The sequence below is a fragment of the Rhinatrema bivittatum genome, chromosome 13 (assembly GCF_901001135.1).
Source record: "Rhinatrema bivittatum chromosome 13, aRhiBiv1.1, whole genome shotgun sequence".
NCBI lineage: Eukaryota > Metazoa > Chordata > Amphibia > Gymnophiona > Rhinatrematidae > Rhinatrema > Rhinatrema bivittatum.
This window is the reverse complement of record NC_042627.1, coordinates 3,740,980-3,758,772: the sequence shown is the minus strand read 5'-3', so window position 1 is coordinate 3,758,772 and position 17,793 is coordinate 3,740,980. Positions and strand designations below refer to the sequence as shown.

The following is a 17,793-nucleotide window of genomic DNA, read 5'->3' as shown; positions in this document are numbered from 1 at the left end:
AGGGAAGTTGTTCCATTCCCCTTATCATTTTGGTAGCCTTTCTCTGTACCTTCTCCATCGCAATTATATCTTTTTTGAGATGCGGCGACCAGAATTGTACACAGTGCACAACTTTACTTCCGATTAAACAAAGGACTTGAGCAAAACATTGTACACATTTTAGTGCTCCTCCGTGCAAATCCCACGTCAATGAAGGCGTTAGTTGTTATGCCCCAATGTGGAAAGGAGCGTAGGCTTAAATCATGTTTCCTTATCATCCTGCTACAACAGTCACAATGTGTGGGTTTTCTTTCCCGTACTAGCAGATGGAGACGGAGGAAACACTTTTATTTCCCATGACATCACTCGTAGTTACCACGGTGCCGCTCCAACCAAAAGCCAGTATTCCCTGTGTCCAGCCGGTGGCAGGACATTCGTGCCCGATGAGCAGGAACTTGACTTCCAGGTTTCAGGCCAGGTGGAGGAGTTTTCAGTAGGTTTGCTATCAATCAAGCAGAAAGGCTGGGAAACCCAGTATTTTGGGCCAGGCTTCTGGTGCTTCCAAGTTAAGTGAGCCCTGGGTAAGGCTTCCAGCCCCAGGGGGGACTTGTAGGACTTAGAGGGCAGAAGCTGGTGTTTGTTTGAAGTTGTCTTCCCTCTCTTCTCCCCACCCCTCCCCACCCCCTTTCTCTCTCTGGCTTATTAAAGCTTTTAAAAAAATAAAAAATAAAAGTGATGAGGAGATCGGCCACTTCGGATCCCAGGGTTCATGGTGTGAAGGTTCCTGTACTCGGGATTCATGCGCATACAACACAATTTGTGCAGAAATCATGTTTTCTGACCTTTAAGCACAACTCCTGTTTAATGTGCACGGAACATGCTCTGTGCACTGGGTTTTATGCACACAAAACACGATTTGTGTGCATAACACAAGTTTTCTTTGTAAAATGTGGATGGAGGTTCAGGGCACATTTTATATTCACATCTTAGTTTACCTAGGGAATGAAGAACCTTCATTATTGGCAGGTTGTAAAAGCAGGTAAGACAAATGACCCCAAAATACCCCTCCCAGCATCTCTCTTTATCTGCTTCTGTGAGCACATTTACAATACTAAAAATAATGGACATTTGTTCATAGTCAAATCATTTGTTTTCAAAAACTAGATTTGAAAAACAGAATATCTTTGCCTAATCTGAAATAAAATGTTTAAAAATTCCCCACATTAAGAGTAAAAATGAAACTGGATTAGTTCATCCGAACCATATTGAACATTGACATTAACAAAATAAATGCAGATTGTTTCGTAAGCTAAAAGATTGTGTTTTATGAGTCATTTCTGTAGGAAATGGAGAAAGGAGATAGGAGTGGAGGAATGGAGAAGGGGAGATGAGTGAGAGGTGGTGAGGGGGGGGGGGGAAAGAAAAAACAAGAGTTAGAGGGAGGAGAGGATCTGGGATAGGAGAACATGGAATAGAGAGAGGGAGGATCTGGATTGGAGTCTTTGCACCCTGTCTCCAGGCCTGCTCTCCCTCACATTCCCAATCCCAACCTTTTCTAATTTCCAATCCCCCTAAAAAGTTCTGTATGCTCTCTCTTAGTCTTCTCTCCCGATCCCTTCTCTCTCACACAAATCATCTATCCCTCCTTCTCTCGCTACGTAAGCCAATCTCATCCGTTATCCAGTTGACCCCCCCCCCTTCTCTCACCCCTCAGTTTCTCCTCCTACCCCCAGCCAATCCCTCTATAATCCTCCAGTTTCTCTTCATCCCTCAGTCCTTATTAACCCACCAGCTCATCTTTCCAGACCGCCTGATCCTCCCCTGCTGCCTTCAAAGATCCTGCTGCCAGAGCAAGCACCCACACCTCCAAGTGTTATGTAGAAATCAAAGTTTCATGGGCCGGTGCTGGCTCCACCCCCCATCCAGTAAACTTTACTCTTAAATGAAGGCAATCACCCACCCTTGCACCCCAACCCTAACTCTCCAAACCCACCTGGTACCCTAGTCAACCCCTTTGTAGTGCTGGGATCAACCCCTTTGTAGGGCTGGGATCATGGTGCACTGCGGTCATGGGTGTTTGATCCGAGAGCAACACTGGAAGCGGCAACAAAGCTGTAAATTTACGCTCCCAGCATGGCTGTTAAAGCCATATTGAAAGTACCTCACATCAGAGCGCACCTCGACCTGGTCCTACAAAGGGGTCGTCTAAAGTTCCAGCTGGGAGGGAGGATTAGGGGCCCGTCCTTACAGAAAAAGCTTCGCCAGGGAGGTGGTAGAGGCTGGGGCCCACTTGGGAAACTCTGATTTCTACACGGAGGGTTTAAAGGATGGTTTGGGGGCTTATTCTGGTAGAAGACTTTCTTATTGCCCTGAGTGGGGGGTGGGTGGGGGAGAAGAGCTGGGATTTGGACCATGAGGTCTGCGCACAACACTTTTTTAAAATGGCCATTGCCACTTAACTGTCTCTATTCTTTTGAATATAGGCAGCTAAGACTAACGTTATCTGGATACCTGAAGCCAAATAAATTTAAACCTATCCAGCGACATTCAAAAGATGTCCAGTTATCCAGATAACCTTATCTGGGGATATTCAGTGATATTCAGGAAACTCACTTCACATGTTGTGCTTCAAAAATTCTGTTTAAAGGAAAATAATGAATAACACATTTAACAAAACTCCAAAGAATTACCTACTTTTTACAGCACTCCACACCAACACGATTATTCAGGATCGCCATACTCACACATGATTAAATGTGACGCATTACGTCAGGCACAAAACGTTGTATCAAGTTCAATCCTCCAAAACTTTATATACTCCTGACAATCAATGCTCACAAATGCTTAATATAATCACTTATGTGATTATATATAGAAACCTGGGAATTAAGCAAAACAAAACATAATCCTAAGGACGCCAAACCTATTTTGACTACTTCTCAACCGAGGCCCACTGAACTGCCTCTTACTATAGGTCTTCTCAACATCAGTCCAAAAGGATAATTCAAGGAAATTCAAAAGAATGCGTTCCATTCAATAGGCCCATTAAGGCCAGACGGAGCTGTCGTACGCCAATTGTAGATAAAACGCTGTTCGGATTTCCTAAGAGCAGTAGACAAATCCCCTTCATTCTTTAATATAATTTGTTTAATAACAAAGAATTGAATATCATTAAGGGAATGATTCTTTGCCACCCAATGGTCTACCAAAGGGGCATGTTCCCGGACTGATTTAATATGACTACGATGTATTTTATAGTCTTTATGTGCCAGGAAATTGCACTTCAGTGCATTCAGTCCATGCCATGTTGTAGCTGTTTTCATGACACCTTCTTTCTCTCCCTAGACATGAATGTCTGTGCATCGCTGTGTCTTCTGGGTCTCCTCTTCATTACTGGAGGTAGGATTATATTGCACTAAAGATCCTTGTGGCCTAGTGGTTGGAGCAATGGGCTGAGAGTGAGGAAAACCAGGGTTCAAATCTTGCTTTTCCCACTGATGATTCTTGTGAGCTTACGCAAGTCAATGTTGCTCTCCATTCCTGCCTTTTCTGGAGTTAGGAAATGCTGGGATTATAAAATACCTTGAGCACAGGGTTAGAAAGTCAAATCCAACATGATGTACTTTCCCTTTAATAAATTCCCTGAATAAGAAAATCATTTTATTTCAGTCTCATGGAGAATATTATTTCTGTGTTTTAAATTATGACTATAAATATAATGCAATAAAAAAAGCAAGGAAAAAGGAAATCCAGACAAGCTAAAGTGTTAGAATTTAGTCTGTACCTACCACACACACACACACACACACACTCTCACACACACTCACACACACACACTCTCACACACACACACGCACACTCTCACACACACTCACACACACACACACTCACACACACACACTCTCTCTCACACACACACACTCACAGATATATTATATGTGAACACACCCAGTAGCAGCAGATGCAGTGGAGATGACAGGCATTCACTACATGCTACTTCGACCTTTGCCATTCTTCTTGGCTTCCTCAATTGTGCCAGGAAATTGCACAAAAATCAAGGCCATGGGGCTGCTCATGTCTTTAGGAAGTGCGGCAACCAGAGAATAATTGGCTATGAGGTGGCGGTAGTAGTTGGTAAAACCAAGGAACTCCTGGAGTTCATGGAGGCCCATGGGTCAGGGCCAGTCTTGGATGCTTCGTAGCTTACTGGGATCCATAGAGAAGCCATGTTGGGAAACGATGTAGCCCAGGAAGGGTAGGATCTGCTTCTCAAGCAAGCACTTGTCGAGCTTAGCAAATAGGTGGTTCTACCGCTGCCAGAGAGGAAGGGCCAAGTCCGGTACCCGGGCATCAGGGGAGAACAGGGCCGGTTGCAGGCCAGAACACGCAACAGGTGGGGCAGAAATGATACTCACTACCTCCAACTCTGCTCCACATCCGCAGAGAAGCCAGAACCAATTTACACTGCTGCCTCTATTCTGCCTCCTTGGATCCTGGAAAACAATGGCAGAATGCCATGCTGGGTTGGTCTGCCAGAAACTGGGCCCTGGATTTCAGACACAAAAGAAGATGAATTAGTACTGGTTTGAAACTGTAGTGCTTATCATCAAAGCCACACAAAATTTGACCAATGGCCCTATTTCTCTCGAGCTTCAAACGTGTGCTAATTCACCCTCTTTTTGAGTCTGCTCTGCAGTTTCTGCTTCAGGATCACACACTCCCCTTCTGTTCTCTACAAGGGGCAGGATTAGGGAGCATAAGCACATAAAAGGTTGCCATACAGGGTCAGATCGAGGATCTATCAAGCCCAGCATCCTGTTTCCAACAATGGCAAATCCAGGTTTACAAGTACCTGGCAAATACCCAAACATGAAATAGATCCCATGCTACTAATGCCAGTAATAGCAGCGGCTGTTCCCTAAGTCAACTTGATTAATAGCAGTTTATGGACTTCTCCTCCAGGAATATATATAAACCTTTGTTAAACCCAGATACACTAAATGACCTAGCCACATCCTCCAGCAACGAATTCCAGAGCTTAATTGTGCATTGAATGAAAAAAGAATTTTCTCTGATTTGTTTAAGTGTGCTACTTGCTAACCTCATGGAGTGCTCCTTAGTCCTATTTTTTGAAAGAGTAAATAAATGATCGACATTTACCTGTTCTAGCCTTCATGATTTTATAGACCTCCATCATGTCTCTCCTCAACCACCTTTTCTCCAAGCTGAACAGCCCTAAGCTCTTTAGCCTTTCCTCATAAGAAAGCTGTTCCATCCCCTTTATCATTTTGGTCGCCTTTCTCTGTACTTTCTTCAGTGCAACTATATCTTTTCTGAGATGTGTTGGCCATAGTACTCAAGGTGCGGTCTCACCATGAAGAGATACAGAGGTATTATGACATTTTCCGTTCTATTAACCATTCCCTTCCTAATAATTCCTAACATTCTGCAGCACATTGAGCTGACAATTTCAATGTAACCCCTAGCTCTTTTTCCTGGGTGGTAACTCCTATTATGGAACCTAATATCATGTAAGTATAGCATGGGTTATTTTTCTCTATATGCTTCACCTATACTTGTTCACATTAAATTTCATCTACCATTTGGATGACCAGTCTTCTAGTCTTGCAAGATCCTCCTGCAATTGATCACAATCTGCATGAGATTTAACGATTCTGAATTATTTTATGTCATCTGCAGATTTGATCACCTCACTCATTGTATCCATTTCCAGATCATTTTTATATATATTGAAAAGTACAGATCCCTGAGGCATGCCACTCTTTACCATGTTCCACTGTGAAAATAGACAATTTAATCCTACTCTCTGTTTCCTGTCTTTTAACCTTTATCTCATGACTTTTTAGTTAGAAGCCTCTCATGAGGAACTTTGTCAAAAGCCTTCTGAAAATCCAAATACACTACATCTACCGGTTCACCTTTATCCTCATGTTTATTAACTCCTTGAAAAAAATGTAACAGATTTGTGAGGCAAGACTTCCCTTGGATTAATCCATGCTGGCTGTGTTCCAGCTATATATTCTATGATTTTGTACTTTAGACCCCCCCACCCCCAAAAAAAAAAAAACATTTTAAAATTACCTGGTGGTCCAGTGGGCCCCGGGAGCGATCTCCCGCTCTCGGGCCGTCGGCTGCCACTAATAAAAATGGCGCCGATGGCATTGGCACTGGCACTGAAGTCAGGCTAACCGGTCTGTAGTTTCCCGGATCACCCCTGGAGCCCTTTTTAAATATTGGGGTTACATTGGCCACCCTCCAGTCTTCAGGTACAATGGATGCCCTTGCCATGTGACAGGGTATCCGTGCCATTGGCCGGCCCCTGTCACATGCTAGGAGCACTGGATGGCCAGCGCCATTTTTATTAGTGGCAACTGATGGCCCGAGAGCGGGAGATCGCTCCCGGGGCCCACTGGACCACCAGGTCATTTTAAAACATTTTTTGGGGGGTCGGGAGGGTGGTGGAGGCTAAGGGAGCAGTTTTAAAGGGTCGGGGTGGGTTTTTTGTTTATCGGATTGGGCGCAGCCGATAAAACAAAAAACGATTGGGCAGAACAAAAAAAAATGCACGATTTGAATCGGAACCGGAACCGAACCGATTCCGGTTCCGATTCACATCTCTATTAGTTACTAGCATGCTGTTTTCAACTGAGCATGTAGAGGAGACAGAAAGCAATACAGTCAGGGCAAAGGAAGAGGAGGCGGTGGATGGCCTCTGACCTTTTGCCTCTCAGTCCACCTTCAACCCCAGCCCCTGCAGCAGTAGTATTCACGTCTGCAGTGAGGGAAAGGAAGGCTTACATGAAATCTGAGGTCTAGGGGCACATTGAATCAAAAGAGAACCCTGTTTTACAGAGTGCATTCACCATTTCAAATGTATCAGTGGGGAAAAGTGCTGGGGCATTTTACAAACAGTGGCATCCCTGAATTCACCGAAATGGCTTAATAGGCCAGAGCCACCTGAGCAGTGATGAAACCATGGCTTGCTACCAAACCACAGCTCTATAACAGAGTACTGATATATTTTAAGTCCTTACAGTTAAAAAGGTTCAGTGTTTGCTTTTTATTAATGTCAAGTAAAATGCAAGGTCTAACATTCAAATGATTGAACTAGAAAAGAGCTATAATAAGACAAAAGATCATAGCATATGTTTTTTGCCTTTAACACTGTGGTACTCTCTGACATAATATTTAAATGTAATTCAGTTGAACTAATAGAGTTGAATATTAAAAGCCCCAAGCACGCATCAGTCGGAGGATGTGTGAATAAGTCGGGCTTTTGTATGCCGACCATATTTTAAAAGGCACCCGAATACGCACATAAATACCTTAGTGTGAACATCTTGAAAGTTTTCAAAAAAGGGGTGTGGAATGGGAATGGTCTGGGGGGGGGGGGGGGGGGGGGGGGGGGGGGGGGGGGGACGACATAGACGTTTCAGAGTGAACCTGAGATGTGTGGCTGTAACCAAGCTCCCCTGCCCTGTAACTTTATTTCTGCTATGGATGCTGTGTAAGTTAAAATGTAAAGAAAACTCAGAAGCTCTGCAGGTTTTAAAAGTTGGAGCTAACTGGGGGTAGTGATGGCTATCGGAGCAGGAGGGGTTGGAGGGACAAACTGGGAAATCTGGGAACAGCATCAGCACGCTCCCCTTTTAAAATCTCCTGATTTATGCAGCAGACGTGGAATTTGCGCTCACATGTCCTAGGGACGGGAAAATTCCTGCAGTACCCGAATTTAACTTGCCTTGAGCTACAATGAAAAGATGCAAACTAAATACACTTAACTAATTCAACTCTTCTCCCCTTTGTATAATTTCATGGAGTCTATGAATCAGAAATATGCTGCCAGGGGTTACAAGTGCTATATGAATATGAATTATTATTAGTTTTATTATTTTTCTTATTATAGGTAACTGTGCTGCGGAAAACTGCCTGTGTGCTCAGGGATTCTGTGCCACAGGTTGGGTTCAGTACAAAGATGCCTGTTATAGGAATTTTACAACTCGCATGTCGTGGGCAGATGCAGAGGTAAAAAACACAAAAGTGTTCACCAGCAAAAAATGTCACGTTAATTTCTATGCATTTTGGAAATATGCATCTTTCTCTCTCGAACACAGTTTCAAACCATCGCTAGTTTTCTTCTGCTTTACCCAAAACATTTCAGTTTGAATGTCAGCTCAGATATTGGAGGATATTGTTAGTAATAATGAGCTCTTTTGCTATCTCAAATTATTTGGTGTCTGTTGTCTGTCTTTAGTGAATGCATTTAATCTTGTTTTTTTTCTCACATTCTACAGTTCATTTTCTAGGACTATAATATTTAACTTTTTAAGAAAAAAAGGAATTTACTGAAAAAAGAAATCTCTGTGCTAATAAAAATGTCTCCTTCTTGTTTGTTCTAGGAAGCATGCCTGTTACAGAATTCCCATCTGGCCTCCATTCATTCTGTTGAGGAAAATGACTTTATTTTTGCTTTTATGGGGAAAATGTTTGGCCATTTGGACGGGCGGTCCTACTGGATTGGAGGACATGATATTTTCACGGTATAACCTGACTTTCGTGTTTAATGAAACCTCAGAGCAAGTCCATAATAAACTGTAATCTGAAGAGAATGAACAGGAACAGGATCAGACTTTTTGTCTTTAATATTTGAATTTATTTAGTAGGCACATCAGATACTGAATTTAGCATATTAACGGCAAAGAGGCAGATTTTTATTTATTTATTTATTTAAAAATATTTCTATACCGTCTTTACAAACAGTGTTTAATCAAAACGGTTTACAAATATCAAATAAAAATAAAGATAAAAACTAATAAAACTAAAGGTAAGGATTACTTAAGGATAATTTAGTTATAAAAGATATAAAAATTACAAAAATTATTCATTAATATAAAGTAAAAATTAAAATAAAATAGGTAATTTAAACAAATCAGTAAACAAGTGAAAGAATCGAGATCAGGTGCCAAAGCTGGGAATATGATGCATTATTTGGTGGGTGGTATATGAAATGCAATTTGAAATAAATGTGTTTTTAATGATTTTTTGAATTGTTTGGAGTTGCATATGGATCTGATGGAGTCTGGTAAAGAATTCCATAAAATGGGACCTATAACTGAAAAAGCTCTTTTTCTGGTGATGTCTAAACGGGCTTGTCGAGGTGATGGAATATCAAGATTTTTGTCTAGTGATCTTAGGTGTCTGGTTGGTTTGTAAATGCAGAGGATGGAGCATAAAGTAACTGAGTTAGGGGTATGAATAAGAGAGTGTATAATGGATAGAATTTTAAACTGTATTCTATATTTGACTGGTAACCAATGTAAAGATTGAAGTATTGGGGTGATATGATTTTTTTTTTGAAGAATTTGTTAGGATACGTGCTGCTGCATTTTGGATTAATTGAAGTGAATGAAGTGTGTTTTCTGGGAGACCTATGTATAGAGAATTACAGTAATCCAGTCCAGAGAAGATGAGTGATTGAAGAATAGTCCGAAAGTCAAGAAAGAAAAGTAGGGGACGTAGACGTTTTAAGAGTTGAAGTTTGTAGAAGGAATTCCTAGTTAGTACAGATATATGTTGTTTTAAAGAAAGGTCTGTATTGATAGTTATGCCTAAGTTTTTTGCGGATTTTGATATGGGGATAGTTGTTCCATTGAATATAAGTTGAGAGGGGGGGCCTATAGATGAATCAGTTATTGATGAAAGATGAACTATTTCTGTTTTATTTGGATTTAATTTCAAACGGTTGTGGGAAAGCCAGGTATCGATGGTTGTGAAATATAATGATACTAAAGATAATGTATGGGACCAGGAGATGTTATATGGCACCATGAATTGTATATCGTCAGCATAGATTTTGAATTTTATGTTTAATGAGGCTAGTATGTGACAGAGAGGTAACAGATAGATATTGAAAAGAATAGGAGATAGAGAGGAACCCTGTGGAACACCTGATGCAATGGAGTATGTATCGGAGGAATGATTATTTATAGTAACTTGTTGAATACGGTCAGTTAGAAATGAGATGAACCAATGTAATACAGTGCCTGTAATACCTATAGATTTAAGAATGGAAATAAGGATTTGGTGATCAATGATATCAAATGCTGCTGATATATCTAAGAAAACGATAATGTGATCTGTGTAAGAGTCAAAAGCCCGAAATATAGAATCAAAAGAAGTCAGAAGAAGAGTCTCAGTGGAGTGGCCTTTACGAAATCCATGTTGATTTGTATGTAATATGTCATTGTCTGATAAATACTCTGATAGTTGGGATAGTACTGCTGATTCAATTAATTTGGCCAAAGATGTTAATGTGGCAATGGGTCTGTAATTACTGAGGTCGAAGTCTTCCTTAGATTTGTTTTTCAAGATCGGTAATATGGAGGTTTTTTTGAGAGAGGATGGAAAAGAGCCTGTTTCTAAAGATTGGTTCACTAATTGTGCTAAGAAGTTGCTAGCATGTGGGCCTAATGCTTTAAAGAAAGCACCAGAGCAGGGATTATTAGGGGAATTGGAGGGGTTTTGTTTTCCAATGATAGTTTGTATGGTTTCCTCTGTAACCAAGGTGAATTCTGTCCATGTGTAGGTGGGTTCAAGATCTTTATATGAGAGTAAAGGAAATTTAGAAAGTTGATTTGAAATATCTGTGACTTTTGTCATAAAGTAGTTAGCAATTTTATTACATAAGGCAGTGTCGAACTTAATGAGACATTCTTTCTGAATGGTAGTTAAAGTTTTTACTATGTTAAATAGTATGTTAGGGTTGCCATTTGCTTTGGATATTTGGTTTGCATAATAGGATTTTTCAGCTAAGTTTATTTTTTTTTTTGTATTGACGTAGGTTGGAGTAGTAAGCATTTTTTGTTTCTGGGGTTTTTTTCTTTCTCCATTTGCGTTCTAATTTTCTAAGTGAGGATTTGAGTGAATGTAATGCTTTAGAATACCATGGGGCATTTGATTTAGTTTTGTTTGAAGATATATTTATTGTCTTTTGAGGAGCGATTGAATCTAATGAAGAAGTAATGGCTGAATTCCATTTTTCAATAGTTTCTTGAATACTGGGAGCTATTGTATTTGGCAGATTAGGTACTACTGTATCAAGAAATGTGTCTGCAGTAATGAACTTGCGTTTGGTTATAGATTGAGATACATTTTTATTGACATTTTTTGAATAGAGAATACTAAGTAAGATGTGTACTATACCTCAAAATGATGAGCTGAACTCTTCAGATCATCCATAACTCAGCCACCTGTTTTCTTGCAGGGTCAAAGTTACATGAACACATTAAGCCAATACTCATGCAATTACACTGGCTTCCAATTCAATGGTGGATTAAATACAAGATTTCATCCATCATCAACACATGCTTCATAACATTACTTCGCCCTGTATTAAGCCACCATAAAGTTACTCTATATACCCTTTGCCATTCTTTTTGCTCCACAAGCCAACAATTATTAGCAATTCCAGTTCCACGTTATGCCTGGATCGATTTAACCAGAGAGAGGGCATTTTCAATAACCAGTCCAACCATATGGAACTCTTTGCCCTCTCACTTACATATTGAGTGCCCTAAAGAATTCAGGAAAGAATTAACAATTTATTTCCCAGATGCCTTTAAAGATTCTGCTTTCTGACTATCCTAATACTTAAGTTCAATCTTTAGTCCTCTAAAGACAGAATATAACCAAATTTTCATTTTAATTTCAAAAACTTAAAAAAAATCCTACAAACAAAAATAGTACAAAATGGGGCCTCCCTGGACCCATGCCACCGCTTCCTAGAGCCTCCCCAGTCTCCTGCATCACCCAGAAATCAGCTAGGGCTTGGCCTTCCTGGTTGGGCTAAGCCAAGCCTAGCCAGGGTCTCTGCACGTACATCCAACCCCATTTCTCAACCTCTCTCAGATATTCTCCAGTACCTGGGACATCTCAACCTCCACCTATACCTTGCGTGGTGGTCCAAGCATAAGAAATGGAAAGAAGCAAATCTTTTAAAAATGGTGCCTCTCTGCCCTGAGACTGATTCCAAGTGTGAAATCAAATGTTGCTAGTCTCAGGGTCAGACAGCAGCATTTATTTTTATGGCCATACAAACCTACGGCTGTACGAGAAAATGGTGCCAGTAGGGCAGGAGTAAGCAGGATCACTTCTGCTTCCTTCTTGTGCCTGGACTTGGAAGATTTCTCAGAGGGTAAAAGGGGGCAGAGGAACCTGGGGAAGCCCTGGCTGCACTTTGCTAGTCCTAGACCCTCAAGTCATGGTGGGTCAGTAATTTTTAAACATTTTATTTATTTATTTATTTATTTATTTATTTAAAGGCTTTTATATACCGATGTTCATGTACTAGTACATACCGCGTCGGTTTACATAGAACCAAAGTTGGAAATTACATCAAACAAGTGGGTACAAATAACAGGGATAACTTCGTTATCTATTAGAACTTATAGATAAAGCAGAGAACAAGAATTAAATTATTATAAATCATTATAAATAAGTACCCATAATTGCAAATAATTACAAATAACAGTCAACAAAAAGTTGGGTTTACATCTGACTTAATAAGCATGAGTGCAGCATAACGTACATCTAACAGGTGGAATCATGAGGCAAAGTTATAAGATGAAATAGTTACGGCATCAGACATCTAGCGTAAGGGATTATGAAATGCGAGAATAAGTCTAGCCCTGAGTCATGGCTCGGGGAGAGATCTTTAAGTGAAGGCTTTTGTGAAAAGCCAAGTTTTGAGCTTCTTTTTGAACGTTCAACTACAAGTTTCAAGACGAAGGTCAGTGGGGATGGCATTCCAGTGAAAGGGGCTGGCAGTCGAGAATGCATGTTTCTTGAGCAATGACTTGGCTGGAGGTGCATATAAGGTGCCTAAGTAGCTGGTTCTGACTGGTCTTGATGATGCGTGAGGACGAAGTGGGAAGCTTAGATCTAGCGAAGTTTGGGAATGAATGGTCTTGTGGGTTATGGTTAGTACTTTGAATATGATTCTGGATTTGATAGGGAGCCAGGGTAGGTTTTTTAGTATAGGTGTGATGTGTTCTCCTCTACTAGTGTTGGTTAGAATCCTGGCAGCCGAGTTCTGCAACATTTGTAGTGGTTTGGTAATGATAGTTGGAAGGACAATTAGCAGAGAGTTGCAGTAATCAATTTTTGAAAATAGAATTTTCTCAGGAAATAGCAAATAATGCGTACCAACAGTGCACACTATTTCCCAAATTCAAAACACGAAAACATTTCTGGGGTTTTCTTAGGGACAACACATTCATTTTGGGCAATTTGAACTATTTAGATTTGTATCTATATATATGCTGTAGTGGAAAGAGACAGAGTTATGAGCACACAATATAATTAGCATTCAGAGTCCCAAGTAAAATAGGAGAGCTCCGAGACAGGGAGAGCAGGTCCTCAAGGAGCGACTTTCTGATCCCTTAGAGCAGAGAGACTCAATAGCATTGTACTCACTAGCAGAGGCAGAGATTCCACTAAATGAGAGGTCTAGCACTGGAGCAGAGAGCAGGCCCTTGAGAAGCGAGTACCTGGTTCTGGCGAAGCTGTACTATAGAGAGAGATGTTTCTGTACTCACAGGTGATGACTGTAGTTAGTTCTTCCAAGTAGAAGGTAGAAGTAGCAGGCAGCGACACAGGGAACATGGGCCCTCGAGGAGCGAGTACCGGTTTCCTGATAGCACCTGAAAGAAGCAGAGAGGCCTCCGAGGAGCGGGTACCCCATTAGTGGCCCCGAAGGGTAGTAAGAGTTCCAGTTAGAGCTGGAGTGGGAGAGTAGCTTAGGAACGGAGAGCGAATCCCATCCGTACAAATCCTGAAGCTAACTCAACGAGCTAGCAAATGCTGCAGGCAGATATACCCTGGAATCGTGACGTCAGAACAGGGGGACGCCCCTGAGGTTCGCGCCAATGTGGAAATAAAGATGAGGGCGGCATGTGCGCATGTGCCCTAGAGGTACCTTGAAGGAGAATGGCGGGAGGCAGCACCAAAGCCGGTCCGGGGACACCGGAGAGGTCGGCAGGTTGATGCCGTGGCGGCCATCAGTCCAAGGTGAGCGGGAGGAGCTCCAAGTAGAGAGAGGTAGGTGGGGCGAAGCCATCGTAGACCGACGGACGCAACAATGGCTGAGTGATGCTTCTTAATACTCTTATTCTTTTTATGCTGTTCTTATCTATTTTATTTAAGTATTTTATATTCAAAGATGTATTCATTTTCTTAAGTATGTAAATCATTGTGAAAGTTTTTTACTAAACGACGGTCTAGAAAATCGGGTAAATAAAATAAATAAATAAATAAAATAAAATTGAAGCCTGACATATTGTACAAAATTTGCAAAGATGGAGAAGCTTTTTAAGGCTAGACAAAACACAAATTCTATAGAAGCCTTGGGAAATAATAGGGATGTGCAGACCAAAAGTTTATGTTCATAAGTCCATAAGTCGAAAGGGGGGGTCAATTTCGGTCAATATGGACATATGGAGAATTCCATAAGTTGAGTCTATGTCCATACGTGCACCGATTCCCTAAATAAAAATTTAAACCCCTCACCTTCCTTAATCCCCCCCCAAGACTTACCAAAACTCCCTGGTGGTCTAGCGGGGAGTCAGGACGCCATTTCTGTACTTCTTTGCGAGGAGCACGTGACGTCGGCGTCACATCGGAGTGACGCGGACGTCACGTGATTCCCCGCGCGTTCGCTCCTGACCCCCCCAAGCTGGCCAAAAGTTCCTTTTGGGTCCAACGAGGGTCCCGGAGCGAACGCGCGGGGAATCACGTGACGTCCGCGTCACTCCGACGTGACGCCAACTTCACGTGCTCCTCGCAAAGGAGTACAGAAATGGCGTCCTGACTCCCCGCTAGACCACCAGGGAGTTTTGGTAAGTCTTGGGGGGTGATTAAGGAGGGTGAGGGGTTTAAATTTTTATTTAGGATCAACAATCGCGATTTCCAATGTATTCAACATAGCTATGTTGAATAAGTTGGAAATCCGATCGTTTTCGCCTCATCACTTTTTTAAGTTAAAAAAAAAAAAAAAGTTGCGTTTTACCTATAAGTTCAAAACGAATGCACACCCCTAGGAAATAACGTGTCTAATTTGTGGGTGAATTGATAAGGTGTTATCTATTATAAAACCAAGACTTCTGATTTGCTTTTGAATAATGAAATTGCACCCTTGAAGCGAAATGGAACTGAAATTAAAAATAGTGCAGGGACTATGGACAGCAAGAAACTCAGTTTTGGCCATGTTTAATGAAAATTTATGATGCTTTAACCACTTTTGAATAGCAGAAAAACAAATGTTGAGGTGTTTGAGTGTATCATCCTATGATGGGCGTATGCTCAAAAACAAATTGAATGTCATCTGCATAGAGTTTGTAACAATCAGATAAGGAAGAATTTTACAAATAGGAGTAAGGTAAAGATTAAAAAGAGTAGAAGAAAGTGCAGAACCTTGTGGAACTCAGGCTTTTATAGTGGGAATTGAAGAGAATTCATTTTTAAGTTTGATGGATTGAGTATGATCAGATAGATAGGAGTGAAACCTTTTAAGAACAATACCTGAAATTCTAAATTCCTGGAGCCTATAAAGTAGAATGTTGTTGTCGATTGTATCAAATGCTGCAGAAATGTCTAAAGACACCAAGAATTGTTGACCCAAATCAAGGCCTCATCTTAATGTATCAGTGAGGGAGAGAAGAAAATGGCATGAAAGATTAATTTTGCTGCCATATTCTGAGATGTTTGAATCCTGTGTAATTGAGAAGAGGAGAGGTCATGAAATAAAACATTGCAATAGTCTAATTTGAATGGGATGAATGAATGAATAAATGAAATGTTAATATCCCCAGAATCCAGAAAACATTGCCACCAATGAATAAATCATCTTGAGCCACCCTTATTTGGTCATGTTCAGTGGCCACTACTTAGCTGGATAACTATTTATCCAGCAAAATAGTTATTTTGCTAAGTAGTGGGCACTGAGACTGGGGCCCATTCCTGAGGCCTGGTTATAGTACTGAAGTTGGGGGCATGACTTTTGAGGCCTAGGCCATGACCTCCAAATGTCTCCCCCATATCCATGCACTTGAAAAATAATGCTGTCTACCTGGAGTATGGCACCAGAATAATATCATTACAGCACCTTTCTCCAAAGTGAATGGTGCCATTTTGATGTATGGCCACTGAAATATAGAGCTGTACATAAAAATGTCTCCAGCATACAGGTGGAAGGAGCCAAAGTTACAGAACTTTGATGCTGTCCTCCAGGTGGGCAGCATAGTTTTTCAAATGTCTCACCATTATGGCTAGGCCTAAGCATTTGGTCCATGTCATAGGGCTGGGCCCAACCCTGGTCTAGGCCTCAGCATTGGGACCAGGCATCTGGGCCTGTCATTGGAACCAGGTTCAGGCTTCAGAATGGGCTCCAGTACTTGTCTTAGGCTTTTGTACTTGATCTGGCCTAGGCCTAGGCTTCAGTGTAAGAACCAGGCATCAGGGTTGGGCCATGGTTCTGGACCTTGACATCAGTACTGGGTCTGCTCTGGACCTAGGCTTTAGTGCAGGAACCAAGCCACAGGGCTTGGTCCTGGCATTGGTCTGACTTTGATGCTGGGCCTTGTCTGGGCCTAATTTTTGGGCCCTTGCACCAGGCCTAGACTTTTGCACTGGACCTTGGTCAAGGCTTGACCTGGCACTGGGCCTAAGCTTCAATACTGGGCCTGGTCTCAGCTTAAGCCTTACTATCAGGACCAGGCCTCAGCAGGTCCTAGGTCTTGGCAGCAGGACTAGGCCTCAGTGTTGGGTTTGACATGGGCTTAGGCCTTGATACCAGGCCTTTGCCATTTGGTCCTGGGATACCATTTCTTTCCTAGTGGTTCTGTTTTTTTAATGTTTCAGATTTTATGTTCTAGCTTAATGATAGGGGTGTGTGTTCATTTTACAAAATGAACTGAACTAAAAAAAAAATTCTATATTAATCACTGAATTAAAAAATAAAAATTTTGGGGCTACACATCCTGATCTGCCTTTCTTTTTATCTCTGCTTTTTATTTTATACAAATGCTTTCCGTTTCTCCACTGATTTATCTATTTCTTCAGTCTCTAACTAAATCTTTACTTTTTAAAGGAAGGGAATTACATGTGGACAGATGGTTCTACATGGGATTTTGAAACATTTGGCTCTGGACAACCAGATAACTTGGGAGATGAAGACTTTATTGGCTCTTGGTACCCAGACAATGGTAAGCTCTGTTTTTTTTGCCTCTCACATATCACTTGTCTAATTCTTCTCAATCATGAGTCAAATTTCCATCATAGCCAGTTTTTATATTTCACAATAATGCACTGACATATTTCAGATCTGGAAAGGTAAACATACCATATTTATAGTTTGCTTGTCCCGAAGTAAATCAGTGCTGTTACCTGGTAATACATTGTTTATTCAATGGCAGTGTTCCCTAAAAGCAGTCATTGTTCCTGTTAAGCTGTTGGTGGCTGGGGATGCCATAGCTTCAGTATTTATGGACCCTGCGGGATGGAGTCCCAGCTACCAGACAATGGTGATACCTAGCCAGGGCAGTGCAAGGGTGGATCCAGGGTCGCCCTGCTATAGAAATGCAGAGATTATTTTTAATTCCTGATGTGTAATTCCCAATTGAAACAAATTAAAAAGTAAAGGTAGAAAATAGATCTTGTTCTTTGGAGTGGGGTGGGGATGGGAAATAATTTCTCAGGAAGCTTTCAAGATCTCCATTAGGTTTCCTTAAACCATATATT

General features: G+C 41.3%; 1 protein-coding gene across 1 annotated transcript in view; it reads left to right on the top strand.

The window, feature by feature from the left end:
• LOC115075144 (lectin-like) overlaps nucleotides 1-17,793 on the top strand; it is a 28,085-nt gene that overhangs the window by 1,279 nt on the left and 9,013 nt on the right. Inside the window, exons 2-5 of the mRNA XM_029575367.1 lie at nucleotides 3,325-3,378; nucleotides 7,907-8,025; nucleotides 8,400-8,540; nucleotides 17,144-17,258. Of these exons, the coding sequence (XP_029431227.1) occupies nucleotides 3,327-3,378; nucleotides 7,907-8,025; nucleotides 8,400-8,540; nucleotides 17,144-17,258 (427 nt within the window). The 5' untranslated portion in view covers nucleotides 3,325-3,326. The remainder of the gene's footprint in view (nucleotides 1-3,324; nucleotides 3,379-7,906; nucleotides 8,026-8,399; nucleotides 8,541-17,143; nucleotides 17,259-17,793) is intronic.